Source organism: Pseudomyrmex gracilis, unplaced genomic scaffold, assembly GCF_002006095.1.
Source record: "Pseudomyrmex gracilis isolate BER0280 unplaced genomic scaffold, ASM200609v1 scaffold_16, whole genome shotgun sequence".
Taxonomy (NCBI): domain Eukaryota; kingdom Metazoa; phylum Arthropoda; class Insecta; order Hymenoptera; family Formicidae; genus Pseudomyrmex; species Pseudomyrmex gracilis.
This window is the reverse complement of record NW_018020600.1, coordinates 453,454-481,066: the sequence shown is the minus strand read 5'-3', so window position 1 is coordinate 481,066 and position 27,613 is coordinate 453,454. Positions and strand designations below refer to the sequence as shown.

General features: G+C 36.2%; 4 protein-coding genes across 9 annotated transcripts; 1 reads left to right on the top strand and 3 right to left on the bottom strand.

Moving 5' to 3' along the window:
* The first annotated feature begins 231 nt into the window (after window positions 1–231).
* On the top strand, window positions 232–1,487 carry LOC109864046 (trypsin delta/gamma-like protein CG30031). Its single transcript, XM_020444854.1, has 6 exons — window positions 232–286; window positions 353–438; window positions 524–612; window positions 714–969; window positions 1,076–1,240; window positions 1,299–1,487. The coding sequence occupies exons 1-6, from the start codon at window positions 244–246 to the stop codon at window positions 1,467–1,469; spliced, it is 810 nt and encodes a 269-aa protein (XP_020300443.1). The 5' UTR covers window positions 232–243; the 3' UTR covers window positions 1,470–1,487.
* Window positions 1,488–1,529: 42 nt separating this feature from the next.
* Window positions 1,530–4,350, bottom strand: LOC109864045 (flavin-containing monooxygenase FMO GS-OX-like 4). Of its 3 annotated transcripts, none has more exons than XM_020444852.1 (7): window positions 4,010–4,350; window positions 3,417–3,733; window positions 3,159–3,300; window positions 2,944–3,074; window positions 2,643–2,846; window positions 2,220–2,508; window positions 1,530–1,935 (listed from the first exon to the last, which is right to left on the bottom strand). In XM_020444852.1, exons 2-7 carry the CDS (start codon window positions 3,626–3,628, stop codon window positions 1,636–1,638), a joined length of 1,278 nt encoding a protein of 425 aa, XP_020300441.1. In that variant the 5' UTR covers window positions 3,629–3,733; window positions 4,010–4,350; the 3' UTR covers window positions 1,530–1,635. The 3 variants fall into 3 exon arrangements, with proteins under 3 accessions (XP_020300441.1, XP_020300442.1, XP_020300440.1); XM_020444853.1 differs by having other exon boundaries at window positions 3,417–3,628; XM_020444851.1 differs by lacking the exon at window positions 4,010–4,350 and having other exon boundaries at window positions 3,417–3,998.
* A 264-nt stretch (window positions 4,351–4,614) lies between these two features.
* Window positions 4,615–15,469, bottom strand: LOC109864053. 3 transcript variants are annotated; one of them, XM_020444871.1, is made up of 4 exons: window positions 15,222–15,469; window positions 9,380–9,833; window positions 8,702–9,299; window positions 4,615–6,761 (listed from the first exon to the last, which is right to left on the bottom strand). In XM_020444871.1, the coding sequence occupies exons 1-4, from the start codon at window positions 15,458–15,460 to the stop codon at window positions 5,323–5,325; spliced, it is 2,730 nt and encodes a 909-aa protein (XP_020300460.1). In that variant the 5' UTR covers window positions 15,461–15,469; the 3' UTR covers window positions 4,615–5,322. The 3 variants fall into 3 exon arrangements, with proteins under 3 accessions (XP_020300460.1, XP_020300461.1, XP_020300462.1); XM_020444872.1 differs by lacking the exon at window positions 15,222–15,469 and adding an exon at window positions 12,109–13,580; XM_020444873.1 differs by lacking the exon at window positions 15,222–15,469 and adding an exon at window positions 10,531–11,319 and having other exon boundaries at window positions 4,616–6,761.
* Window positions 15,470–15,528: 59 nt separating this feature from the next.
* LOC109864054 (G protein-activated inward rectifier potassium channel 3-like) lies at window positions 15,529–26,552 on the bottom strand. Of its 2 annotated transcripts, none has more exons than XM_020444874.1 (10): window positions 24,901–26,552; window positions 21,491–21,605; window positions 21,150–21,382; window positions 20,790–21,063; window positions 20,488–20,683; window positions 20,182–20,403; window positions 19,846–20,096; window positions 19,488–19,753; window positions 19,212–19,377; window positions 15,529–15,617 (listed from the first exon to the last, which is right to left on the bottom strand). In XM_020444874.1, exons 1-9 carry the CDS (start codon window positions 25,152–25,154, stop codon window positions 19,212–19,214), a joined length of 1,977 nt encoding a protein of 658 aa, XP_020300463.1. In that variant the 5' UTR covers window positions 25,155–26,552; the 3' UTR covers window positions 15,529–15,617. The 2 variants fall into 2 exon arrangements, with proteins under 2 accessions (XP_020300463.1, XP_020300464.1); XM_020444875.1 differs by lacking the exon at window positions 24,901–26,552 and adding an exon at window positions 22,958–23,347.
* Window positions 26,553–27,613: the final 1,061 nt, after the last annotated feature.

Here is a 27,613-nt window from a genome sequence, read left to right as displayed (position 1 = left end):
ATAATGAGCGCACATATATTACTTTAGAATAAAACTATACGTTTGCAATACGCTTTATCGATAACATTATACACCGTTTGAAAATTATGTAATGACAAATAGAGCACTTTTTATGTCATTTGCATAAAGTGCTCTATTAACAGTTTATAAACGTTTTGTCCTTTGATAACTTACGGCATAAAAACACTGGCTGTATAACGATTAGTAATTGCCAAGTTGCCTAGTATCGTTTCTATCGTCAAAATGAACGTTCGTTTTCCTTCGGTTGTTCTTTTTTATTTTATGAGTGAGTATATTTATATAAATTTTTATTCTCATTATCTAAAAAACAATAAATCTACAAATTAAATAGTATGGTGGCATGGCGGAGTTTTGAGTGATTCAGGAGAAAGAGTCATTGATGAGTCGGACACCGAAATTACATCAGTTCCCTACATGGTAAATTTTACATCAAATTTGACACGATATGTAACACAACAGTTTTTAACCTTTTTAAAGATATATAAAAATTATTATCTTCCAGTTGTCATTGATGATGGATAATGTACATGTGTGTGGCGCTGCTTCAATTAGCAACAACTTGGCTATAACAGCGGCTCATTGCGTTAGAGGGTAAAACAATGGTGTTTTAAAAATGTCTAAAATTACCTAAACAATGTCTAAAATTAATTTGTCAATTTTTACAAAACTAATAAGTACATATTACATCGTAGAACTACAAGTCAGCTTATAAACATAACTATATGCAGTGGGTCCTCTAATCTTGAAAACTGTGTCATTCATGATGCGATCGACGTTTCGATACATGAAAAATACAACACAAACGATGAAGACTACGACATTGCAACCATTAAAGTAACTCCTCCATTTAGCTATAATAATTTCACAAAACCAGTTGACTTGGCACCAGACAACGCTGAAAACGTTTTTAAAGAATGGGGTAAAGTCTGCGGTTGGAGATATTACTCGGTAATATACGTCGTTACAATATTGGCATTGAAAAAACAATTGTCGTTTTTTTTTTCTAATTTTTTTTTCTCAAAAAAGTTAAAAGCTTTTTTTGTGAAATACGCAGGAAGTCGACGGCTTTATTGAACCAGTTCTGTCTAAAGATCTGAAATGCACCAATGTATTTCATGTAAAAAAAGATTTATGCTACGAGAATTCCATATACAGATACATGCTGACACCTCGAATGACGTGTTACAGATTTCAGCAAGGAGTTAAAGACGTTTGTAAGGTGAGATACAACTATACTTGCGCATTTATATATTTATTATATTTGATATTACAAACAGGGTGATTCCGGAGGACCGCTAGTTAATAAAGACAATATTCTGCTCGGTATAACCTCATGGGGAAATAGTTGTGCCGATAACAATTCGCCTGGTGTGTATACCGACGCTGTGCTACTTCGAAATTGGATTAAAAATAAAATCAACGAAGAGAAAAAAGTGCCGACAACTTAAAACAGATATATAGTTGTAAGAAATTAATTCTGATATTTACAAAATATGTAATTCCTATATTATAATGAATGCATGCCTATATTATAATATTTCTATATTATAATGCGTTCTTTTGTCTTTCGGAAAGGTCATTATCAAAAAAAGCACTAGTGTAGAAGTTTACTTCTCAATTTGGTAGGACCACCTCGACGCTTTGCCCGTCTTCGGAAACGACGAATTTGGAATCTTTATAACGCAAAAGATTCGATATTCTGTTAACGTTCCACGCTGTATAACCGATCTTGTAGAATACCGGTAATCGCTTAAATCCACCAGCATCCGCTAAGGAATCATTGTAATCCCACTGTTTATCCATTAACTTATGCGCATGCTTCTTTCTAGCGGTTTTTAAGACCGAATCCTCTAGCATCACGGATTTAGCTGGTAAAGTTGCTCGATTTTCCAGCAGAGCCAAGAAATACTGTACCTGAGACACACAAATTCAAAAAACATTTTCTCCACGCGTATATAATTATCGTGCGACAAAGTTATCTTAATTTTCGCGTATATTTATTTTATTTCATTATATTGCATCGGAAACTTTTGAAATTTAATACGGACGTAATTTCACACAATAGATCAAGCATTCACAATCAGACGGCTAACGAACAAAGTTACTCGCACCACTGTGGGTAATTACAAAGTTACGTGCGACTTATCAACAATTTATTGTTGTTATCACGTTATATATTAGATAACGTGAATAATTACCTGCATATGAAACATGGGAAACGGCAAGACAATCGTTGGTACACCGACGATGCACATCGAGGGATGCTCGATGTTGATCAGATGCTTGTAAAGCGGAGTTATATAATTATCATCAATTCGCACGCCGCAATTCTCGTCCAAGAAGGGAAAACTGTATTTGTATCCGGTGCAGAAGAGAAACACGTCGACAGCGTCGACAATGGTACCGTCTTTGAGGTGAAACGCATTTTCGTGCACGCTTTCGACACCCGCGACTTGTGTCATGTTCGATGGCAAAGGACTCTTTAATCTGCAGGAAAAAATATTTACAAACTATCTTACATACATTTTTCTGTATTTTTTTTTTTTTTTTTTGGTAATGTATCTTAAATTTTAATGTTAGTTGAAAAAAACTTTTTATCATTAACTCGATTAATCACTCACTTTTCGTAGTTGTGACTTAAGTATACGTGACTCGCGTACTCGGATAATTCGATTCCTATATCGATACCAGATGAAGCTGCACCTAAGATAAACACAGTTTTTCCGGAAAACCCATCAGGTTTTCTATACTTGTGGCTGTGCATTATCAAACCTGGAAAGCTCTCTATTCCCGTAACAGTTGGTGTATTAGGAACAAAAAAATGTCTATAGAAAAAAATATTTTGAGAAGAAATTCAATCTAAAATTGCGAAATTACATATACGAATTAAATTTTGATTTAATAACGGATATAACGCCTCACCCATTGCAAACCATAATCGCGTCAAAACGTCGAACTTCCGTCTCGTTAGTTTTCAATTTTCTCACTTGCACAGACCACTTATCGTAAAACTCGGACGATTCCAGCCGAACATGTTCGACTTTCGTATTAAACTAAAGAATGAAAATTAATTATTGAACACACGCAAGTGCGCAAACTTTTTTTTGTAAACGGTTTTAACAGAATAAAACAGTTACGTGAAAATGTCGACATATGTCAAAATGCTGAGCGTAATTTTTCAAATAATTTAAAATTTCCTCGTGATTTACACAGCTGGGCTCTTGTTGTTCCATTACAATGTAATCGGGAAAGTTCATAATCTTCGCTGGCAAGTTTGTTCTACATAAAGTGCAAACAAAATGTGAGCTTGCACATTTATATCCAAAGAATCAATCAATATTATAGTCAATTTAAAAATATATATATTATAACAAAAGAATGATAAAATCGCGAACCTCAGATTACGATACATGCTGGAATGAATCGGCAAACCGTTTTCGTCGAGACCCACTTGTTCCGTGTAAACCCACGTGCCTCCTACTTCGTTCGTCTGTTCGTACGCCGTCGTTTCAAATTTCGAGTTTGCCGCTAAGTGTCTGACTGCGCACAAACCAGCCGCGCCGCCACCGATCACGCATACCTTGATCTTTTCCTCCCGATCTGCCATCTATGCGAAAACAGTGTGCACACTTTTCCCGAATTAAAATGAACGAAGAATCTCTCCAAATCTCGACGTTTCTTCTTGGGTAACGAATTCAACACGTATTTGTTACTGCAAATATCACGGACACCTGCATGTTTATTGTGTGACATTGAAAGGTACGACTCGTTTATTTGTTTCACTTGTCGTGACTTATCGGTTGTACAGCGCGTGTTTGTAAACGATAAACTGTACGACACACGTGATCGCAAAGATTACTTGTCCATGGATAAAACAGAACGTACTTAGATCATCTAGATGATAGATAGTCTATTTATAACGGAATATTTTAAACTTTTTTTTTTAAGCGATTCGAAAAACTTGTAATAATTAAAATATTGTACATACCAGATTATTTTGTTATATTTCTCGATCAAGGCGTTCAATAGACTAAGGTCTTCCAATAAACATCGGTCTTATATACTTTATGAGAATTTGTGCGAAGCGGAAAAAATAAAAAACCACATGCTTGTACCGCGGTTAAAATTTTTCTAGTTATTATCGCGGTCTTGATGATAACATTACAGATAAGCAAACATTCAAATATTACATGATTCGTATGCAGCTCTGATTTTCTTACGTGTGATAAGAATTTAATTTATCGCCATAATTCACACAATCACGACATCAAATGACGTCACAGTCTCTCAAACAGTTATTCGCACTTTCAACGTGAAAAGAAGTGTAAATACTAATTAATAATGTACTAACGTTAATATACCAACGATTAATATATTAACAATAAGATATATTAATTAGAATAATAATTTTTCTTTTATATCTTTTATTACAAAAGATGTTGTATAATAAATTACGTTTTTCATATTGTATTACTATACACTGATACATTTTTCATATGTCGCATCTTGTTTATTATATTAATATAATTTATTTTATAAACATAATATAACATCATTGATATACATTAATATATTAAATAATACAATATATTAATAATGACAATACCAAATGCATCAAAATTCTCAAACAGCCGTCCGAATTAGAGATTCAATATTATTTTTGATATATTTTTTTTTACTAAATTTGACTTTTTATAATAAATTTTATATTATTGTTTTTGTGGAACATTCGATATATTGGCTTAGCTAAAAAATTACAAGACGTAATTATTATATACACAGATTATTCTACTTGGAATTGTTCTATATAACATTCTTGATTTTTTTAAATAATAAATAAATTTTTGTAAACCTAGAGAATTGGAATTATATCAACACTAAATAACAATATCGATCACACAACAATGTTTAAATTGTTCGAATTAATTTCTCTTTTCAACATTTTTTATCTTCTATACAATATATAAAAATTTGAACTGTACAATATTACAACCAATCGACCAGCGATTTAATCTATCACTTGTTTTAAAAGAGTTTTTATTTATGTATATTGAATTTATTCGATATATTATTATGAAGTTTAATCTGATTCTCAATTATTACTATAACACATTGTTTTCTACCTATATTATTATAATTATTTTTCAATTTTGATATTGTCCAACAACTTTTTTTCTACATCATTCATTATCACTGTCTTTTATCTTTGACACAATTTCAATTTTACTATCAGAGCCTGTAATCTAAATCTTTGTTTTGTCGCTATTATTTTATCGCAATTTGCTATACAAAATTAGTTAGCTAAATTAATTTTGTTACTAAATTTTCACTCGATATATCGTGCTCTGAAAATTCACTATTTTGCATCTTTGTTATTATTATTCTATTATTGTTGATAAGTGGTTCTTCAATATCAATAGTATTATCGAATTCTTCTAAATCATCATTTTCGATAACACACTTGTAAGATGTATCGATATTTAAGGAACTATCTGCTTTTCTCGTTTCGTCAACATTTTGAATATTGTCTTTTCCACGTGTGGATTGTTCTTCAATAATTGACAGTTTCGAGTCGTCAATATTTTCTTCTTTTTTTATTGGAATGTCATTGTCATCACTAATATTTTTACAAGACGGACTACTGTGTAAAACAATTGTGTTCTCATCATCTTTGACGTCGTTTCTTTTACAGTTAGATATTTCAAAAGTATAATCTTTAGCACATTCTTTTAGATTGTCAACATCACTAGCAACATTTTTTTGTGATAAGTTACTCTCTGAAGAACTACTCTTTTCTCTGTCCAGAACTTCATCAATGTACTTCATCCTCCTCGTAAACAGACGAGGTTCCGTATGATTGCTCTGGGGACTTCCGTCGCAAAATCCCGATTCCGGCGAAAGATCGGAAACCGGAGAGATCGGCAAACGTAAATCATTAGAACAAAGTTTACGTTGTACCACTATTTTAGCAAGACTATCTGACGAAGGTCTCTTTAGTGTCTTTTCGTTTTCGATCCTGATGTTATCATACTGTCGCATTAGATGGTCATTTTTTCCTTGCCTCAGAAGATCATAATTCAATCTCTGATGAAAAAACGGTCTGCCGTTTGCATGATCTAAAGGCACTGCAAGGTATTTTCGAGTTTCCCTGAAAGACTTTTGACTCTCCAATATCCTGATGTTCCTCACGTTGTCAACAGCTTTTTTTCTTGACTCTCTAAACGACTTTTTATCATCTATAATGAACGAATTATTTCGACTGGACTGTTTCAAAGACTTTTGTTGCTTCTCGTTTGCAAAAGAATCTCTCATCGAATGTTTTTGTTCTCTTGTCGGCGCGATTGCTCGATTAGTTGTGTTTCTTCCGGATCCTCGAAAACTTCGGTTATTTATTACAAAAACATCGTAATTCGGATTTCTGTTAAAATCTGTCGGAGAAATTTCCTCTTCATCTTCGAAGACAATCTCCTCGCTATTCTTAACGATCTCTCTGTTCACCGCTTCCGGAAGTTGTTCGAATTCTGTATCTTGCATCACCTGAATGGCGTCAGGATCGAAATTGAATACTCTGGACTGCTCCATGTTTTCACTTGGGAATTCGTGCGAAGTACAATTCGAACATGTACAGTTCGAACATGTCAAAGGTGAGAGAGGCGTCCGAAGACATCGCTGATTAATCGACGCGTGACAATTGCACCAACACTGTCTTCCGGTTAAATGATCCTCGTCGATTAGAACACCTGCAAGGTAGTCTGCGACTTAAATAATTTTCAAGACCTTGAGATCGGTTAATGTTGTTATTATCCACTTTAATTTCGTCATGCTGAGGACAGATTTTCTCTCCCACACCCAAAACTTAAGCCTTCGAACATCTTCATACAACATACAACGTTATATGTACAACAAATCCAAAGAAAGAATGAAAGAAAAAGCCAAAACGGATAGATTGTGTTACATTTCCTCTGCATTATGTTGACTTTATCTCCTACGGTCTGCGTTGAAACTTGAAATAAATTTTAATATATAAGTAAATGTGTGTTAGAGGAGAATATTTTCCGACACACAGTCAGATTTCAGAAAAACAATTCAACATCGTTTACATTATGTTCGTACGATGCATGAAGACTACGCATTAAAAATTGAAATAAACGTTCGGTTTGCTCTCCATCGTTCAGAGTCGAATTTTAATTTCTAATCAGCATGATTATAATATGATCTCAATGTTTAATGCGTAGTTCGACACAGAATTTATGAACGATCACAACTAAGCTTAACAAACATTCCAAAAGATTCAAATAGTTTGGTTTTCTTAAGAGAATTCAAGTTTTATATTGTCTTTGTCACTTTTTTTGGTTATCCAATCTCAAAGCAAACGTATAATTTTTTTGAAGAACAGAAGCGATGTCGTTTCTTTATCATCTTGTCATTTGTATCCACTGTTTTTTTTTTTTTTTTTTTCATATTTGCTTCGTTTAAATTTCTTTTTGTCTCTCTTTTTTTAATCTACGAGAAACCGAGTCATCAAACTCCAGGGCAATCGTCGATAGACGGTATGTCGATATGCAGCTTGGACGATTTCTGAGAATGGTGACCTTGGTGAATGAGAAATCCCGTGCTATCGACTCGAGGGAGCGTGTTGAAAACCGGAACGCTCTTTGGCTCGCTAGGCACTTTCTTCAGGCCTCCATCTGCAGTATAGCCGGTACCAGACGATCAGACAAGGACAACAACAAGCTACATGTGCAAAGCGTTTGATCTTAACGAGCGATTAGCAAAAAGCTGAAAATTAATATGCTCGAGAGAGGTCCGATTAAGCAAAACGTTAACATGCCAACTGACACTTGCACATTTAATATACATTTAGCATTTTATTAATCTTCCTCATCAATAAACGAATCTCAAAGCGCTTGAGAAGAATAAGAATTTCCGAACATGCATCCTAACAAAGTATAATGAAATCGATTTCGAGATGTGCAGTTAGTTTCATATTTCCTTCTAGAAAAATAGAGTGGGAAGATCTGGTTTAGCTTACAAGTTGATCTACATATGTATATAGAGGATGCATTGCTAGGTTTCTAAGTCTCATTGCCTGGTTATCTTTAAAGGCGTATTATATCGGAAAACGTTTAAATATTGTGTTGTGTGTGAGCATTGAGTTTTAAAGATAAAAACTTTGAATGAACAACGTCAAGTGTCATATATCGATATAACTATGTGATATTAAACTAATTATCGAATATACATCGAGAAATTATTTTTCGTTAAACAAACTTGTTGACCATGAGATATGTATATATATTAATTGTAATGTATATCGATAAGATAGATAAGATCTGCGTTCTCCGATATGTCAATATCTTCATGCTCGTATCTTGATAATGATATCAAGAATCAAAGATCTCGGTGTTAATGCGATAATTTTTGTGCAAAATCACATGTGTGTTCCGACAAGGTCTGCATTTCGTTTTTACTCATGTCATTCTGACTTTATAAACTAGTTTGCGAAACAAAATTTTGTTGATAATATTTTCTAATAATTTATAAACGAAACAGATTTTTTTTATCAGTATACGCTACTTGGAGAGAGATTGTTGTTATTCTATTGTGTTTATGTGTCATAAAGCGAGAGAAAATTGTGTGAAGACTTGTGTTAGTAAAAAGTAAATCACGAAGTATTTACCGGTTCCCTGACGAATTTCATCCCTGTAGAACTCGGCGAGCTCTTTGCCCGAGCACAATGGAGTGTCCACCTGGGTGGTGCTATTGAACAGCGAATAATCTACCTCGTAGCCTTGCCGCTCTTTCGAGTAACTCACCATGGGGTCAAAACGATGACCCCACAGAATCTCCTGAGGAAGATAACTAGACCTGGCTTGAGTGGTTTGTCCGGTCGATTCAATTGTACCTTCCAGGATCAAAACGACCTCGAAACGTTCGGTTAACATGTCTTCAGCGGACATGGTGTAAAAAGGCGAGGACTCATTGATCCGATGAATAATGGTGGTCGGCCAGATGAAAAACAAATTGCCGTTCTCGCCGTCGGTGCCTACCGTCAGTTCTTGCTGATGCTGGGACAAAATCTCGCCCTCCTTGGTCGTTTTGGTGCGGATTACCTGAGCGCGAACGTTTGCCCCAATTATATGGCTCTTCCTCATGTCGCCCACGCGAAACATAAGACAGAGCTCGCCATCTCGTTGGCAGATTACGGCGTTCCGTGAGAACAACAGAGTCTGTGTACGCTGCTTCGGCCTGGTCATCTTGGCAAACACGATGCCCACCTGCGATTAGATACTTAAAATTGGAACTTCTGAAATCACACAACATTTGCATGTAACAAATATTTTCTGAACAAACTTACCATAAAAGCTTGAATCATGCAACCGGAAATGCTCTGTATACACATGACAAATATGGCCTCAGGACATTCTTCCGTAGTGGAACGACTGCCGTATCCGATAGTGTGTTGAGTTTCGATACTGAAGAGAAAGCAGCTGGTGAAACTGAAGATGTTGTAGACGCACGGCGTCCAGTTGTTCTCCACCTGGAACGGCGGCAGGTGGTCTTCTTCAAAGTCACCGTGAGTAAAGGCAATCAGCCACCATAACACTGCGAAGCCTAGCCAGGATAAAAGAAAGCTCAGGATGAAACACAGCAGTGTCCAACGCCATTGTGTGTCTACCAGGGTTGTGAAGAGGTCCTGCAGAAAACGCAACGATCGCCGAGAAATGCGTGATTGCAACACGTTGCAGTCGCCATTCTTTAGGACGGCGCGACGACGCAGCTTCCGCGTCGGTCCAGCCCGGTATCGGCTCCTGAAAATACAAATGTACAACTTGTGTTGAAGAGCAGTGGGTTATTCTTTAATTTACAATTAATTTCCTCGTCATTAGAAAATAATTTATATATTGTATAACTGTTCGAATCAATTTCTTGAAAAACTTAATTAATCAAAGTAACATTTTTTTGACAACGAATGAAGTGAGTGACATCACTGTGATAATTAACTTATTTTTGTTTTTTGTTTTTTGAAAATCACTTATATATAGCGACATAAATTGAAAGACACACATTACGCAATTTGCGGTTTTGAAATGCAAAATGTAAAACCTATGTATATCATTGCCAAGGTTTTGCTTTACAAGGTATGTGAGGATTATACTGTCGTGCCAGATGTGCAACGCAATTGGAAGATGGAATTTGAATAACAAATCTCGAAGACACAAGTTACCCACAAGTATTTGCATTTCCTCGCGTTTACATGACAATAACTAACGAGACATTAGATAATATTACATGACAATGATGGTAAACTTTTCTCATCAATACTCTGTGACCGGAGTAGTTTACTCTTTTCTTTTTTTTTTTTTCATTGTCGGCCTTCTTTTTATAACTTCTTTTGTGTTACAAAATATGCGTTACAGATACGCCTCGTTCATTTATGTAACTCACACAGCTGTACTTCGGCTTATTTAACAGAAGTTAAAGATTTTAGTTTCAGTCTTCACTCACCATGGATCTCTGCGCATTGTTCGTCATCGTTCTTGCACTCTGACATGACAACGGAAAACGACTAAAATGTTTCAAAACAAAGGTCTCGCCACTAGCTTCGTTATCGTATTAAAAAAGCTACTTAGCTATAGCTATAGCGTATTGTATTGTAGTCAATATTTATGCATTAATTACACTTGTTACATACGGTATCGCGCTACCTCCACGTGGGCTTTTACGTATTGACGAACGGATTTCAACAAAACGTATTTTTTTATATGCATAGAAAATCATTATCAATTTGGAAACGAATATTAAATACGCGGCGAGCGCGTATCGTATCACGCGAGTCACTTGCATACGCACTAATCTCACAGCGGTCAAGCTGCGGAGAGAACGGCCCGATGTTGTTTGTGTGCGAGATATCACTGTCAGCTATTCGATACCACCGAGAAGACTCATTCTCTCTCTCTCTCTCTTTCTCTTTTGGGTTCCCGGATCTCCCTTTGCTAACGCGTGTACACACGTACAAAAGGGAAGTCGCCATTTTGACTTTGAACGATAGCCGAGCAGCCGTTATCTGCCAATTTACTTATTACCGCGCGTTAATCAGTTCCCAAGCCAGTGACTGTATGCTTCCGCAACTTCTCTTCGGGTCAACGATACACCGATCAGCTGATCGGGAAGAATGATTGTTATTAGCTTATTTGTTTTTGTCGACAGTCGATATCAAATACAAAAAAATTAGGTCATTGTTACGCGACATTATACCGAATTATCTGATATCTTATAAGTCAAACACGTGAAAGGTTTTTTTAAATTTAATTTGATTAATTGTTCTAATATTTAGAGTATTTACAAACGCGATTTAGCTCGCGACCTCGAACAATCCGTCTTTAAGATATGCCGATCTCTAAGCCGCTTATCGAACATCGTAAGACGCTGATAAGAGTAACTGTCGCAGAATAATCAAATATCAGTCGTTTCTGGAATGCTACTTCAGTAAAGTGTAAATTTCCTTAAAGTGAGCAAAACTTCTTATACGTATTATAATAATAACATGTGTATAAACACAATATTAATAAATATATTCGACAGTTCTCTCGTTAAAGTTTATGATTTATATTTAAAATCAATTAATATGGTAAGTTTTCAGAAAATTATGACAAAATGTTTTTATGGTCTATTATGCATAACATTAAATGATAGATTTGTGTGAATACAATGTTCTCTATTGTATTCACACAAGTAATAAAAGATGCGATAAGCATTTTTTTTCATGCGTCACAAGAGGAAGGAGAGTCTTAAAGCGTGAAAGTAACGATTTTTTATCGTTTTAGAAATAATTTATCGTGTGTTTAAACATATATCTACATCTGAAAAACGTGTTATGGTTCGTGCATATTACGCAACATATCGTTTCAAACACAGAAGATCGTACTGACACATGACGAGTACATGTAAAAATATTGCTGATTGTGGTTGATTTCTGTCACGCGACTTCATTAGTCAAAACAATATAAGATTACAGAAGTATTGAGACTGTTTTTCGGAGGCGTAGTATCAAAAATTCAATTTTTTTTTTTTGTACTATTTTACCTGTACTTTAAAGATGCGTATGGATTCTTTGTTACTTGCACGATCATCGGCGTCGTCGGCGTAGTCGGCGAAATAAGTTTCTGCTCTTCCCCGCAATCGGGCGACGGTGATTTGTCACCCATTTTCAGCGCATCGCCATTTATCCTGTTCATCCTGTTTATCTCGTTTTATTGTAACGCACGATTCTGGCACCAAACTTTTTAACGACTGACACTTCGATGCACGTGAATTTAAACCGAGTACAAAATTGTAACAATATTTTATTTTTTATTCTGATTTTGTATCTTCAATCAATTCCTGAAATGTTGACTCTTGCTTCTTACTTTTTGAAATTTTTCAGATTTCCAAATACTTTTTCTTCCATAAACGTTCAAGACTTCGAAGATTTTCTTTTTCGATAATCGAACATGCGACTCAAGAAAATGGTTTTTTCCTTGGATCCTTTCTCGATCAATCTTCTTAATTCAAAAACTGTCTCATGCTTACTACTGATTCTATTAATGATCTTATTTACTGTGTCCTTCTGTTATCTAGGTCGTTTTTTTTCACGAGGATATCCGATGTTATCCAGAGGACTCACTTTTCACTCTGTCGATCTCTCCACTTCGCCGTAATTTCGCACAATGAAATTAACACGAGTTGTAACGCCTTTTAATCAGTTCTCTAATCTGCGACGCACTCGGCAAGTCGTTGACAAGTTTTTCTAAATGATCCGATCGGTCAGATGACGATTGTCGCGTAATCGAAGAAGGCGGAGGATGGTGGTGGAGAATCTGCTACTTCTCATCGAGATAGACTGTAGCAAACAGTCGGTCATATGCGACGTCTTATACCATGCGGTGTGACCGTCGGGCGCCATTTATTGGTTCGCTAACAAACGTTTGTTCTTTCTGTTCTCGCGAGAAAAAAGTGATCACTCACAACTTACGTTGCGTCACACGTGCGTGATAAATAGACAACGATTGCTCTCGCTTTTGACAAGCCCGTGATTGATGACCAAACAAAATCAGGATATAGTTATATCGTCGAAGATATTTTGCGATGATTGTCATCGCAACGCACATGGATCAAAGTGTATTAGGAATACATTAAAATGTTATATTAGCAAAGTTTTTCACTTTACCGAGTGCTTTTGTAAATTAATCTCCCAAATTTCACGTTTTTTGAAGTGATATTTTCTATAAAAGTTTTCTTTCGAAAGTGTCACAATTTTTCAAGTTACGATAAATTCGTAGAAAACTTGAAAGACAGAACGAAACGACACGTGGAGCCACTACGAAGAGCAAAACGACTTTACGATCCTCGACGCGCGATCCTCGTTCGACTGACTGACATGCAACGCGTACTTCTTATCAATGTTCTTGGCATCTTGTTATCAGGACCCGACTGGCTGCTGAAAATTCCGCTGATGTACGCGAAACGCGTCAAGACAAGAGACTCTTGGCGTGAAATATTTTAATCGGTGTAATCTTTTGTTAGATATTTTAAATTTTACTATACATTTGATATATTTACATTTGATATAGTTAAAAAAATTTATTAGTTATGTGTATCATGCGTAGACTCGTGATAAATAGATACATGGAATTGACGTGTTAAGCAATTAGGTTTCTTGTAGGTTTCGTGCATTATTCGTTATTTTCATAAATCATTATTACCGTCACTATTTAGTAAATTAATTTTTTTAATCCTCGAGTTTTACAATTGTGACAAATATCGTCATTAAATGATTTCTCTGATTTATTAAAATATAATTTATTAATTTATTACTGACATAAAAAAATTTCATTAAACTACATTTTATATTGGTTTTTTGCAAAATTCTTTGAATCTAAAAATAATAAAGATGAAACGTCCAAACAGAAAAAATTTATTTTCGGAGACAAAACGAAAAAAATAACACGTGTGTCGTTTTGTTTGGTAATGACCTTAATAGCTGCGCAAACCGCGAGTTTACTAACTAATTCAGCATTGAGACGGTAAGCAAACGTGAAGTGACTACACCAACCAGCTGTTTCGTTTGAGTTTTTTACGAGTGGGCCTTTTCCTCGTAATGTTTGCTCTCTTGTGATCCATGATTGAGGCGCAATTTCGAATACATGCGAATTAAAATCGTATGCAACAAAAATAAGAACGGTCTTTCGTTCTATCAGTATCGCGGACGGACTAGATCTAACTGACGGTCATTATGCGACGATAACGAACCGTTTAATCAAATTACCGAGCGGCCTGCTCCGCAACGGAAGCTGCGCGATTGATGATTTCTCTTGGTCACGCGACCGTATCTTTTCCCTTAACTTTTCTGAGTACGTATTTAACATTATCGCGATCTTTTATCAGTAAAACGAATTTGCTGTTGTCATTGGTGACGATGCGAAGGTTACTTTCTCATGGAACACGCAATAGCAACCGCGAAAGCGAAACTTCACTGTGCAAGAACATTGCTTGTCAATGACAAAATTGAATATCAACACTTTCATGTAAATAGGGGGATCTGTCATTGAAGTTAGCGATATTATTAAACGCAATTAATGCGCGTTTGTACACATTTATTTAACATTTTTACGTTGTATGTCGCGTGCACAAATGCGACGTTGCTGTACTGTCTATGTTTATCTTTTACTCGCTTTTCCTAATGAGTCGTCATTTATCAAGCTCATGACGTGTGACATTATTATCGCAATGTTATATGCGCCTGCATGTTGCACACGTGTTGTACGTATAACGGTACGTAAGAAGTAAACGCTAATTACATATTTGCGTAATTTTTCTTTCTGAGACACTGCCTGTTACAGACCACAAATAGTTGCATATAAAATATCAAATAATGAAACTTCTCTTTTCGAGTGCTTATAGTGACGCAGTGTAAACGCGCGCGTCTAAATTTAACATTTCTATCATCAAAATTTGTCTCCTTCGTTGGCTCCTGCTCAAAACATAAAGAACACCTGTTGAGCAGAAGCGTCGTTAATTACTTCGACAAACATGGCGCGTTTGCTCTTTTAGTGGCACTATCGAGGCGAACAATCTCGCGACGGACTCGAGATTCGTTCAATCTTTGGAACGAATTTGAGATCGATAGATAACGGCCCGAGAGAGTCGTGTAGCTTTACCTGGTAGAGTCTTGCCGAACGATGCCGCCGGCGATGCTGCTGCTCTGAGTGCTGACCCTGACAAGAGTGATGTTCCTCGGCAGACTAGGAGTCGAAATGACTCTCTGTCCCAGTAGAGGGGATTCCGCCCTTGCCATATTCTCCAATAACTCCTTCGCCTTCTGACCCTCCGCTTTTTCCTCCTCCTCCTCCTCGTCAATAGTCCCAGGAAGCCGGAAGAGTTTTGGTGGTTCCTCCATTGTCTCTTTCTTCCCTCTCAGGAAGAAAATCAATCTGATTCTAATTCCATATCGATAAAACGCGCTCTTCTTTCATTTCTTTTCTATTTGATTTTTCTTTAAATTGTTTATAAGATTGATTTTCACCTAAACCCCCCCATCTCGATAGTCTTCGACCCTGTGAAACAAAGCAGCATCGATGAGTAAATAAATCCCGAATGTTCTTTTTTCATAATCTTTGTTCATTCATCTTTATACGTAACGTTTTTGATGTAAACGACTAAAAATGGTTGATAGTAAAAAAAAGAAATAAAATGGTGCAAAATCTGCGTTTAAAATACAAGTGGCAGTTTTATTGCCTGCACTTATCTTATGACGAAATTTTTTTTGCAAATAAATTTAAGTATTTCTAGCACGTGTGTGGTTCCTGTACGCGACTCTTTTACATGAACGACTGAAAACGGCGTACCTTTAAAAAGTAACGGTTTTCCGCGATTTTCCAACTCAGTGTCGAGCGCACGTACGCAAGTCGCGCTTACTACTGTTTCAGATTCGCTCGTGTTCGTTCGCTCGATTCGCACGAGATATCGCCATGGCGTTTACCTCTTTACAACGCGCGGGCGGGGATAATACACGTACGCCTTAATCACTGGACACGCATATAAAGCCTATTTCAAACGACCTAATGTAAAAAAGGTCACGAACACTTGAATATAAAATTGTTTCGCGAATATCTTGTATAGATTCGTAAATTTGCATTTTGAAAAAGTATTTAGACTTGTGCTAAGATACGAAACAACTACAAATACAACGTAAAAAATAATTAAAAACGTACGTAATGGAATAGAATATTTACAACACTTAAACTGAAATGTATGAAATTAAAATTAAATAAAATATCGAATGTACCATAGCGCGTATAAAATGAATTTATATAATGCCATAGATTTGTGCGGCGGAATGTTTGCGCGCGAACAAGCGCATCTCTCCGCGTTTTCGTGCGTTTCCTCTCGCGCCGGAAATAGATCCCAACGGGCGCATGCGAGGGCGTATAGAAGCCTTTATTATCTCTATATAGATTTACAGATTCATACATCCTCTGTGTTCGCGTGTCACATCAAATTCAAATCTCGAATACGAGATTCCATTTCAGTCACATTATGTTTTAATATTGAATTTTTAATTTCTGAGATAATAAATATTTTTGATTAATTTGCAATCTTCTGATGAAATAGTTTAATTTTTCAGAACGATTTTTCTGAGAAATCTCCAAAGTGTGTTACCTCCGAAACTCCGGAAATATTGTCCCGTGCACTTTGGCGCTCTTTGTAGCACGCTTGTCACTTCGAAACATTCTGTTTATATTTTCATTTGCACACTATCTCGACTTCGCGCGTGTGCAATGATTCACGTGACGACACCAAACACATCGTTTCTCCGCCGATATTTTAACGCTCTTTAGAGAATCCGCGCGCGTGTTTTTGTTCCCGTACGCGCTTGTGTTACAAAAATACAAAATATCGCGTCGGCGATATTTCATGCGATGAGAAAATATGCGAGATATCGACGGCAAAGCATTTCATGAAACTGCGAGTTAGCTCACATTGACGAGGAGAATCGCGCATCAGCGGGCTTTTTCGGTGACGTCAGACGCCTCTGCCACACAGTCGTTTCATCGGCCCCCTCTAATCTCTTTCTCTCTCTCTCTCTCTTTCTTATTTCATTTTATTCTCTCTTCTTCCTTTCTAAACAACCTTCTCTACCTCCTACTCATCTCTGTGAGTTTATTAAGAATGACGCGAAAGTTTCGCGTCTTCACGGCCAGTGCGAGATCACGTCCGTGTGAGATCAAAAACAGCTGGTACTTACACTGGTTCGAAAAACGTGTGTGTTCTTTGTTACTTTCTTGCATGGTTTTTCTTTATAATTTTTTTTTCTGTTTTGCGGATTTTCTCAATATTTTCTGACAACCCAAACACCCAATTAATATTTTCTTAATCTAATTAATACGATGTGATTTCATAACAATTGCATTGGCTGTTATTTAATTTCACGCCCACCTTCACCCAGAATCTTAGGCTTATTGGTTTTCACGTTGATTTAATTTGATTTCATAACGTTGATTCAACTTATAATATTACAATGTGCGAATTAGTATACGAACATATCAACTATGAGTGTATATCATATGACCATAGCTTATTCATTCTCACTATTATTCACGACTTCAGTTGAGTCTAATTACGCGCGCACGCGTCTACATACAGACGTAATTGCGGTTATTATGTCGATATGTATCCATTCACATCCTTGCCGCGACATTTGAGCAGCGCTTTCGTGATTTTTTTACAAAGTCTTTTTAATCTTACAGCAGCGTGTACAACAAACGTTTCTATAGTGAATTATATAACTTTATTGCCGTTTTATTTGCAACAGAAATGAAGCTACAACTTTGCCATAATGTATGAGTACGAGAGCAGAAGATCGAGTTTAAAAGGCGGATGCGGGAACTGGCATCACATCCCGGTGACAATGGCCGTCGTCTAGAATGACACGGTCGTCACGTTAAGAATGGGAAAAGCGTGTATTACCTTGCAATGGCAAATTGCGGACGCTCCGTCTGTCCTCGGTCTGATATGCAGATTACTCAGCGCCGTCGCGTCGCGAATCGCGATTCGTATTCGCGAGTTTATTTATAGTTCGAACATTTTGTGATTTGCAGTCAGTGATATTCGCGTTTATATAAAGTATGATACATCGATATAAGATATACATATTATTCTATTCACATGTAGCTTGGAAAATACATTTCTTTCATAAGTCCGCAGAAACAGTGCCGGAATCTGTTTGCGCGTCCTCACATTCAGGAACGTCCGAATTTAACAATAAAAGTTGTCTAAATTGTCCTAACTGGGACACAAAGACGTCACGCAGTGCATTCGTGCGACTTAAGTTCCTCTAACTACGCAACATCCGGGTTTTAACTATTAAAGAGTGGCTAAGCAAACTGTTCTCGCTGTACGTCCTTGTATTTAATGCATTGTTTCCTCACCCGAAATCCTAATCTCATTTTCCTCTTCAGCTTTTGAAAACTTTAAAAGCTTTTCATCTCTAATTCAGAAAGAGAGACCGGTTTCTTTAATGACTAACAAGTATGATAAATGACGGAAAATGTATTTGATTTACGTGTGCCAAGACACTTAAAAGAAATAGTAAAGATATTTACAGCTATTACACGTATAAAAGTCAAATCTAGATCACGGTTAAGTGGAAAAATTTATAAAAGATATTCTCGTTTTTCTGCGCGCGCGCGCGTGACATCGAGAGGTGTTTAAAAAGACAATTGAGTGCGAAGAACTGATCGCGTTCAGAGGGTCATGGGAGATAAGCAGAATGAGCTTACTGCCGGGAAGTGCCCTCATTATCACACCAGTCAATCGTTTAATCTCGTCGCGCGTTTAAAATGTTCGTCACCACGTGTCATACGTATCGTGTTTCTTTGTACTGTGATTCTCGCGCAAGTAAAAACGTTGCAATTTTCTCTTAAATTTTTTGTAAAAAAAAGAAGAATTATTTTTTTAACTTTGAGAAGCAACTTCTTTATATGCGTGTTTGTTTTTTCGCGCAAAAGTCGAGTTAAAATATGTATATTTATATGCCATGTACGATAATTTAAAATTTATTTTCTTTATATTATATATGTATTTATTTATTTTAATATTATATATATGCACACACAGTATATGTATATAAATATTATGTATATACTTACTTATGTCTGTTTAGTCAGATTTGTATTTTGGGAATGATTTGTAAGGTCTTTTTCCTCGAGAATAAAGTCTGTTTTCTTAGAGTCATTCTTGTAACCGTCACATAAACTGGATCTTCTAAGCACTTCGGAATACGGTATTTCTGCGGAATCCGTGAAACTCTTTTGTCTGTTTCAAACAATTGAATTCGATCGGTGTTATACATATCTACATACGATCAATACACTATACTCGGAAAATAAACGATATTTCTAAGAAATATCTTCTTTTCTGCTTACCTAATATCCACGTTACTTCTGCAGAACGATCTTTTTAGATTGCCTTTTTTAGGTTCTTCCGCGATCGATCTGAAATTCGATCTCCTCCTCTCTTCTTCGCTTCTTTTCGAATTTGAGGTAATCTTGGATTCACGTCTCTGCAATTTGTTGATCTCATTTTCTTTTTTGCTTTTCCTCAAATAGACGTCATCATCTTCTAAAAAATCATATTCTTCCGCATTTTTCGGATTTTCACTTGCTCTTTCATCTTGCTCTTCTTTCTTCATCTAAATAAAAGATATTTAGATAAAAAGATATCAAACAGATAATAAAGTATTTTCCATATTTCGTTCATTTATTTATTTTATTCTTTACTCACCACTTCATCTTGTGCATAAAATGATAACTGCAACATGTCGCGATGCATGTTGACGCTCTCTCGTCTGCAGAAACCATCCGGGTCGGTGATCATAACCGAAATCGGGTTTGGAGGTGGTGGTGGCGGCAACATTGTCGGCATTTGCATGTGTAATCCACCAATCGAAGATCCCAAACTCGATCCGGAAGTCATTGAGGAACTACTACTACAGGTATCGTGATATCCTGGAAATGCATTTGAACTGGGATGTTCTAAGAAGAAAGATATGAATTAATAATAATTATAGCAGTATATCAATAAAAGTATGTTAAGATAAAAAAAAAAATTAATTCTTGCCAGCTTTTGTGCGATGCATCGCTCGAATGCGATCGAGATCGGCGGCGGAACAAAGCGGAGTGTCGACTTCGTAAGTATTGTTGAAGAGCATGTAATTGACCTCATATTCGCCAGTTTCTTTGCGAAAGGTGATGATGGGTTGGAACCGATGACCCCATAAAATCTCCGACGGTAAGTACGAGCTTCTTGCTTGTGTCGTCATACCGGTCGATTCGATCACGCCTGTAATATTAACAACTATGTATATTTTTCTCACAAATTGCCAATGTAAATATTATTTACAATTTGTCATTATGATACTTTTACCTTCTAATATCACAACGATTTCGAAACGTTCGCGCAACATATCACTTGCTGATATTCTGTACAGCGGCGAGTGCCGATCGATTTTGTGCACTATCGTCGTGGGCCAGATAAAGAAGATCTTGTCTTCTTCTCCGTCTTCGCATCCTACCTTCAATTCAGTCTGGAAGAATGGTAACAATTCACCTTCCTTCGTAACCTGAAACACACTCGCATTTATTTATTTATACATAAGTGCGGACGCAAAACACACATATGGCTCTCTTTTAACAAAAGTGAAAGATAATTTAATTGCGTTACTTCACCTTCCTTTTGATCATCTGTGCGCGGACGTGAGCCTCAATGATGTGACTCTTGCGCATATCGCCAACACGAAACATGAGACAAGGTTGGCCATCTCGTTGACAGATGATAGCATTCCGCGAGAAGAGAAGTGTCTGCGTGCGTTTTTTGGGACGTGACAGCTTCGCGAACACGATGCCGACCATGAACGCTTGCAGGATTACTCCGGTCATCGATTGGATGCACATCGTGAAGATCGCCTCCGGACACACGTCCGTCGTATGCTTCGCTCCGTATCTACATCATTAATATATTTAATATATATGTATATAATAATTTTATTAGTGTAATATAAATAACTTTCAGATAGAACCCGCACTTACCCTATTGTGTGTTGCGTCTCCACGGAAAAGAGGAAACAACTAGCGAAATTGCGGATCCCCATGACGCACGGCGTGAAAGTGTTGTTGTTGTAATTCGCGGGATCAAGATCGCCATGACTGTACGCGATCAGCCACCATATGAGCGCAAATCCTAACCAGGATAACAGAAAGTTCATGGAGAACACCAGAAGCGTCCATCGCCACTGTGCGTCTACCAACGTTGTAAAAATATCCTGCAAACAGACGTAATTGTTGCTATAGTAAATGTATGTAAAACATAGCATATAAAATAAAAAACAAAACATTTATATTATTATATCGTCATTGCAAAAGATATTTACTTGAAGGTATCGTCGTCGTCTTTTGGCAACATTTCCCTGCACAACATTACAGTCACCTTGCTTGAAAACTACTCTTTTGCGAACTCTTCTGGAACTGAATCTCGTTTGACGATATCTTGAAAGAGAATTCGTTAGACCACTTTTTTCAAACTTTTTAATTATTTTTTCTATTTAAATTATAAAGATGTATAAACTATGTGTGTGACAATTAGTAAAAATAATTTAAACAATCGTAGAATATTTTAAGTAAAAACCGGCAACTATGTTTACGAACGTCATTACATAATTCCGTCATCTCGCGGAATTGGTAAATCAAAGACGCTTTGAAAATTCAAGGCTTAAATTTTGACACGATGCCGGTCGTTGAACAGTTCTGTTTCTTTGAACTCTCTCTCATCGAAGATATGCGCGTATTTATCATTTTACATGTATCGCGCTCACTGCTGAATATAACCAGTGGCTTAGACAGATCGAAAAAAGAATATCGAATAATTTTTTAAGTAAAATATTCGCGTACAAACATGTCGGAATATTTAGCATAAATTTTAGAGAAACCAAATTTGTTTTTCGCGGAAACGCGCAGACATTCGCAAATATTCGTAATGCCAAAAAGCGCGCGGTATTAAGTCGTCGCCGATCTATTTGCGTCACGGGTCAATATGTCAGGGTTGAGAGTCACGCAAAATCACGCGAGTTTAGCGCGCCAGACGACGATGTTTCATTCGGAATTAGAAGACCGGCTAATTTCAGATTCCGTCTGGCCGAAATTAATATTATTACAGAGTTGGTCTATCTCTGTCTCTCTCTCTCTCTCTCAGTATTTACTCCACATTCCTACTGCGAGATAGCTATACGACAGATATCTACTGCAATATATCGTGTTAAATGAAAAAATAGAACAAGAATAGTTTGCACTTCATGCGTCTTAATTTTACGCAATATAAGAAAATATATTAAACTATTAATAATTATAATTAAATAAATTACAACTAAACATTTACTCTTTGATAAAAACATATAATATTAAAGATTTAAAAAATCTTATATAACAATAATCTTTTTTTGACAATAAAAAACAAATTCATTATTTTACTATAAATAAGAACTTTGTAATTGCGATTGCTATCGCAAGTGTTAAATTAAAACTGTCCGACACACGTCTTCCAGCAAAAATTGATACCGACACTTGTACTATTAAGTTTATTGCAGCTAGTTGCCATAATCGCGGACACTTTCTCGTGTCTGAACTACACGTAGGCGGTTATTTCGAAACAAGAAATATCCATGGCAACAGCTACCGTCAAGTACGTGTACAATAAAAAATAGGACGTTTATGAATTCTATGAATAATTGACCGGTATGTAGTAATTGACCGTAAACAAAATTTGCAATTTTCGAAATGGCGAGAGGAAAAATGAGAAAAACAGGCCGTGATCGCTCAAGAGATGTTAAGGAAGAGCAATTTACTTGAGCAATTCCTCGCACCAAACCGCTTCACCGGAAGTCGTCGCTTTGACGACCATCATGGACACTTGCGAGATCGCTCGTCGCAACCCCGATAGCCTGTCTATCTCGCCCGGACGACGAAGCCTCTCGGTGTCCGACGCACGTCGTCGTTTCGATTTCGACACTTCCATTTTCTCGCAACACAACACGGCGCGAGATCCTTTAATATCCAACGTTCATTTACTCGTAATCGGACACAGATGCGACTAATTAGAACTACTCGTTAACGAATCTGTAGCTGGCCGGATACTGCGAGTGCAATTACGGTTCGTTGGCAAGCCAAATCGGTTTCCCTTTGTCTTTGGCACGATCAGTTAAATTTGTCAAAGTCGCAAAGAAGAAGGGGAATGAGAGATTGTTATCGCTATATTATTTATCACAATAATTCTATTAAATTATAATCAAAAAATGTTTCAGAAAAACATATTCAAGCGTCAAATTTTTATTCTTTGTGTAAACTGTGTGTGTGTGTATGTCGTATTAATTAAGAGAACCTCTATTAATTAAGGAAAGCGTTAATTTCGTTTCTTTAAAATAGAGATTTATTTTTGCACTTGGGTTTTTATTTCCGACAAAAAGAAAACGGTCTTCTGCCAATTTCAGCAAGTAAAAATAATAGTCACAAAGTGTCGCTATTTTCGGATCTCATAAAAGCTCGCATTGTGATGCGAATTTTACATCCTGCCTATTTCGGTCACACTGTTGCTAAATATGTAACGTTATAAATGCGTGATATGTTTAATAAGCACTTGAACAGTTAAATGTAAAAACACATCAAATGATACAAGTTTTTAATTTTTTACTTGATTATTCTCGTTGAACTCGTTTTGTTATAACGTACAGAAATTTCGTGCATTATTGCGTTTCTTTCTTTCAGTTTTGAAAACTTGCATTTACAAAGGAATGTGAACGTTGAAAAGTGACGAAGTTATCGTATGCGGAAACGATAAGCGTTTTTTCTATCAGCTTATGCATTGCATGCATAACGACAGATTACTAAAACTGCTTAGTCTTCATTAAACTAAAAGAATTATTAATAGTAGTGTATGTAAAAAAAATTATATTACAGTTACATTATTTTAGAACTATACAAATATGTACGTAATTTTTTGTAACAAAATTTTTAATTACTAATTTTAAGATTTAAATAGAAAATATATAAATATGTAGATATGTCTATTATATACATGTATATAGATATATATACCTATAATATGGACAAGTTAAAAATAAAACTAGACAGATGAAATTTTCTGTTGCTGTATACTTACAATATTAGATGTAAACGATTGACAATGAGACGAAACATCGTCGTCTGTTACCAATCATCTTGCGACTGGCGTATTTTGCGGTGTAAACAGCACAAGAATAATTGACAAACTGACCAACGTTGTCGGTATTTTTCCTCAGAAAATTTTCGCGATAAGCAAAAGCAAATTCGAATTGCAATAGCTACTAAATTGCGTGCTTGTCATGGGCGTCTGCAGGATTTCTTTCAGGGGAGACAAAAAGCAATTTTTCCGTTCAAAAAAGTATGAGTTTTACAGAAAGGTTTCACTGTACAGAGTTTTCACGAATAGATGTATGATTTAATTTGTTAACCAGGGATTTCAAACTTGTTTCAAGATTAAAAAACACAATTTGTGAAAAAACTTGCCTCTCCTGGAGGAGGATAAATGTCGGGTTTGCCCCCCCTGCGGACGCCCATGGTGCTTGTTACCGAATGATTATAGAAATTTACATGATAGTCGGATTACTGATGTCATTCCCGTAGTTTTTGTTTGGTTAAAGACTTTACTATTGTTTGTTTGTTTGGTTTTTGTTTTTTTCTTTTTTTAAATTTTATGTGAGAACGTTCGACAAAAATTTCATACGCCGTTTAGATTCGCTCGTGAATGTCTTACCTGCTCAGCAAAGGACCTGACTCGGCCTTGAGACTAATTCTGTTGAAGGCTCTTCTTTTAAACGTGCTCAGGATGTCTCGTTTTTTTTTCTGATTGACGACCTCGCAAGTCTCTTCCGCGGAATCGTCGCCGCACAACTTTACCGCGACCGCCGTCGCCGCCGGCATCGACGTGTGCACCAATAATTCGCCCAGCGGTATGGTCGCAGGCTCTGTTATTGACGAAGGTTCGTCCTCGTGGTTCTCGTGAACCATTCTCTCTTCGTCTTATTATGCCCGTCTCGAACCTTTCTCAACTCGTTAACAATTGTCATTCACAGAGTATTAATTGCTCAGCTGATTAACTTATTTTACAAATTGATTATCGTATACAATTGTATACATACATTTAGGTAATTAACATTTAATTTTGCAATATAATTGCAACAAAACTTGTTCGAAGATTAAGTGCGCGAACTGATCACGACTAGATTTTCTGTTTGCTTCTAGAACACCTGTTGATCGTACATATACTTTGGAATTGTCTGACTCTCTTAAGTTAATGTTACTCAACTTTTACGTTTTTTTTTTTATACATTTACATACGATTAAAATAACAAACAATTATATATATAACAATTAAATTTTTTTCCTCACTGTTTGCAGTTTATTACAATTTTATGTTCTCTTACCGTACATTACACTCACACAAATTCACTCGACACGCGCGTCGCGTCATCAAATTTTAATTATATACAAGCTTGTCTCTCGGTTACACAATACGTAACTTGGTGTTTCTACTCGCGCAAATCGATGCGTTTTACACGAATATCTATACGACAAGATCCTATCAATTTATTAGATCGTTGAAATCGAGCATTATTTGCGCGCTCGATCAAGACTCCGCCGAGATTGCGGCAACGCGTGATAGCTGCGAGAATCGTCCAGCGAAAATAAATCGCGAGAGAGCGCGTGGGCGAGCGTGAGCGTGAGCGCGTGCAACCGCACGCACGTCACCAGGAAAGAAGGACGTGACGTGATTATGTGGTTGCGCTACTTGAGACAGATAAGATCGCGACCGATGGTTTTATCGGCTTTAATTTTGCAATTTAGAAACAATTTACACACAAACAGAACCATATTACTATGCTCAATTACTATGCGATAAATTAAAATTGTCAAGAATGTATACATCGAGTTTTAAGATTTAAGACAGTTTCTTCTAATTCTTTTTAAACTCTACTTTGTTGTTTCTTTCGATAAATATTCGCTTTGGAAGGTCATGCAGAAACCTTGACCTTGTATACATATATCGCCACTTGGGTTAGTTCACATCGAAATGACATTAGTATAGGATTTCTTTTTAACGTGAAGTCACAATTATTTTTTATTATACTTGAAATCTTTTTTCTTTTAAAAAAGTACGCAAACTTTGTACTTCTGCCATTGATCGAAAACAAATGCGAAAAGCACAGATATAATAATTAAAATTTTTTAAATTTAATTTAATGCAAAAGGGCAAAAGGACACACAACGTTAGAAAGATTATTCTCGCAAGAATCTATTTCGGTCTTGATTTGGAAAGCACTCAAAACTGAATGTTCTTCATACAAAGCGCGGGCATAGCATATTTTCATAATAAAATTACATATATATATATATACATATAGCTTTGTTATTATATATATACATATATTTACTTATTAACAAGTGTGTGTAACGTTAATTATATTACATTTATACAAATATATAACAATGATCAAATATAAAATATGTATAATTTTCTAATTTATTTGTCTATCTACTTAGTTTCCACACAGGCATAACGTCTATTAAATGTGTATTGGATGTTTATAACTCTATGTGATATCTAATGAACATCTAATGAAGATTTGTATAGAAAATGTCCTGTGTGGGTTATTTTATGATCTCTATACACAGAGTCCTCTGCGTCAAATTTTTTCTACTTATGAAGAGATCAATTTTTTTCTATAAAGAATTATTGCCATAATTTACAATAAACTACGATTTTTATTTTAGTAGATTTCGGCATTTCAGTTCCATCACGAGAAACGCTCTCATGTTCGGATCCTGTACTTTTTCCAAGATGACCTTCTGCAAATCCACATTTGAAGCTTCTAATGCGCTGGTCAGCCGCTCTGCATACTGAATCCATACGCAGTTGGCGCAACCTGACATACAGCAGTTGGTTGGCTCCGTCAAGTCGTCGGTCAAAGTTGTTGTGTCATTGCCTGTTCGAGTTTTGTCGTTCTTTTGCGACGACAAATTCCGTCGACAACAATGAAGACATTTAGCAATAGATAGTCTCAGTCTAAGATGCATTTGTTTTGATTTCGGTAAAGTTACATGGTCGCAAACAGCATGAAATTGATGTCTCTGTAAAGTTTAATTTAAAGAAGAAAATATGTAAAAACCGTACAAACGGTAAAATAGATGTATGGTTCTATAGATTTCTGTTAACGTATGAGTTATGTTTGCAGGAATTTAAAAGAAAAAGATGATTTATCTAACCTTGCTGCAATAGAATCACGTTGTTTACAACTATGGACAGTATCGCCAATACCATTCAGAGCTAACAATCTTGAAAAGTAAATGCATTTAGTTATTTCTCTACTGCCCTCTATACGCGCGACAGCTATCTTGAGCTGCGTTCTGATATTCACTGCCAGTACTAAAAATCTATACTTCATGTCACATGCGCTATAGATCTCCAG

Excerpts from the sequence above, each read along its gene's own strand:
- LOC109864046 (XM_020444854.1), top strand. The coding sequence starts at position 244 with ATGAACGTTCGTTTTCCTTCGGTTGTTCTTTTTTATTTTATGA. Across the intron at positions 439-523 it reads TTACATCAGTTCCCTACATG|TTGTCATTGATGATGGATAA; the intron begins GTAAATTTTACA and ends ATTATCTTCCAG. Across the intron at positions 970-1,075 it reads GCGGTTGGAGATATTACTCG|GAAGTCGACGGCTTTATTGA; the intron begins GTAATATACGTC and ends TGAAATACGCAG.
- LOC109864045 (XM_020444852.1), bottom strand. The coding sequence starts at position 3,628 with ATGGCAGATCGGGAGGAAAAGATCAAGGTATGCGTGATCGGTGGCGGC. Across the intron at positions 3,075-3,158 it reads ACATATGTCGACATTTTCAC|TTTAATACGAAAGTCGAACA; the intron begins GTAACTGTTTTA and ends TTCATTCTTTAG. Across the intron at positions 2,509-2,642 it reads TTAAGTCACAACTACGAAAA|ATTAAAGAGTCCTTTGCCAT; the intron begins GTGAGTGATTAA and ends TTTTTCCTGCAG.
- LOC109864053 (XM_020444871.1), bottom strand. The coding sequence starts at position 15,460 with ATGGAGGAACCACCAAAACTCTTCCGGCTTCCTGGGACTATTGACGAG. Across the intron at positions 9,834-15,221 it reads GTTCGGCAAGACTCTACCAG|GAGCCGATACCGGGCTGGAC; the intron begins GTAAAGCTACAC and ends TTGTATTTTCAG. Across the intron at positions 9,300-9,379 it reads GCATGATTCAAGCTTTTATG|GTGGGCATCGTGTTTGCCAA; the intron begins GTAAGTTTGTTC and ends ATCTAATCGCAG.
- LOC109864054 (XM_020444874.1), bottom strand. The coding sequence starts at position 25,154 with ATGGTTCACGAGAACCACGAGGACGAACCTTCGTCAATAACAGAGCCT. Across the intron at positions 21,064-21,149 it reads GAGACGCAACACACAATAGG|ATACGGAGCGAAGCATACGA; the intron begins GTAAGTGCGGGT and ends TTAATGATGTAG. Across the intron at positions 20,684-20,789 it reads CACAGATGATCAAAAGGAAG|GTTACGAAGGAAGGTGAATT; the intron begins GTGAAGTAACGC and ends AGTGTGTTTCAG.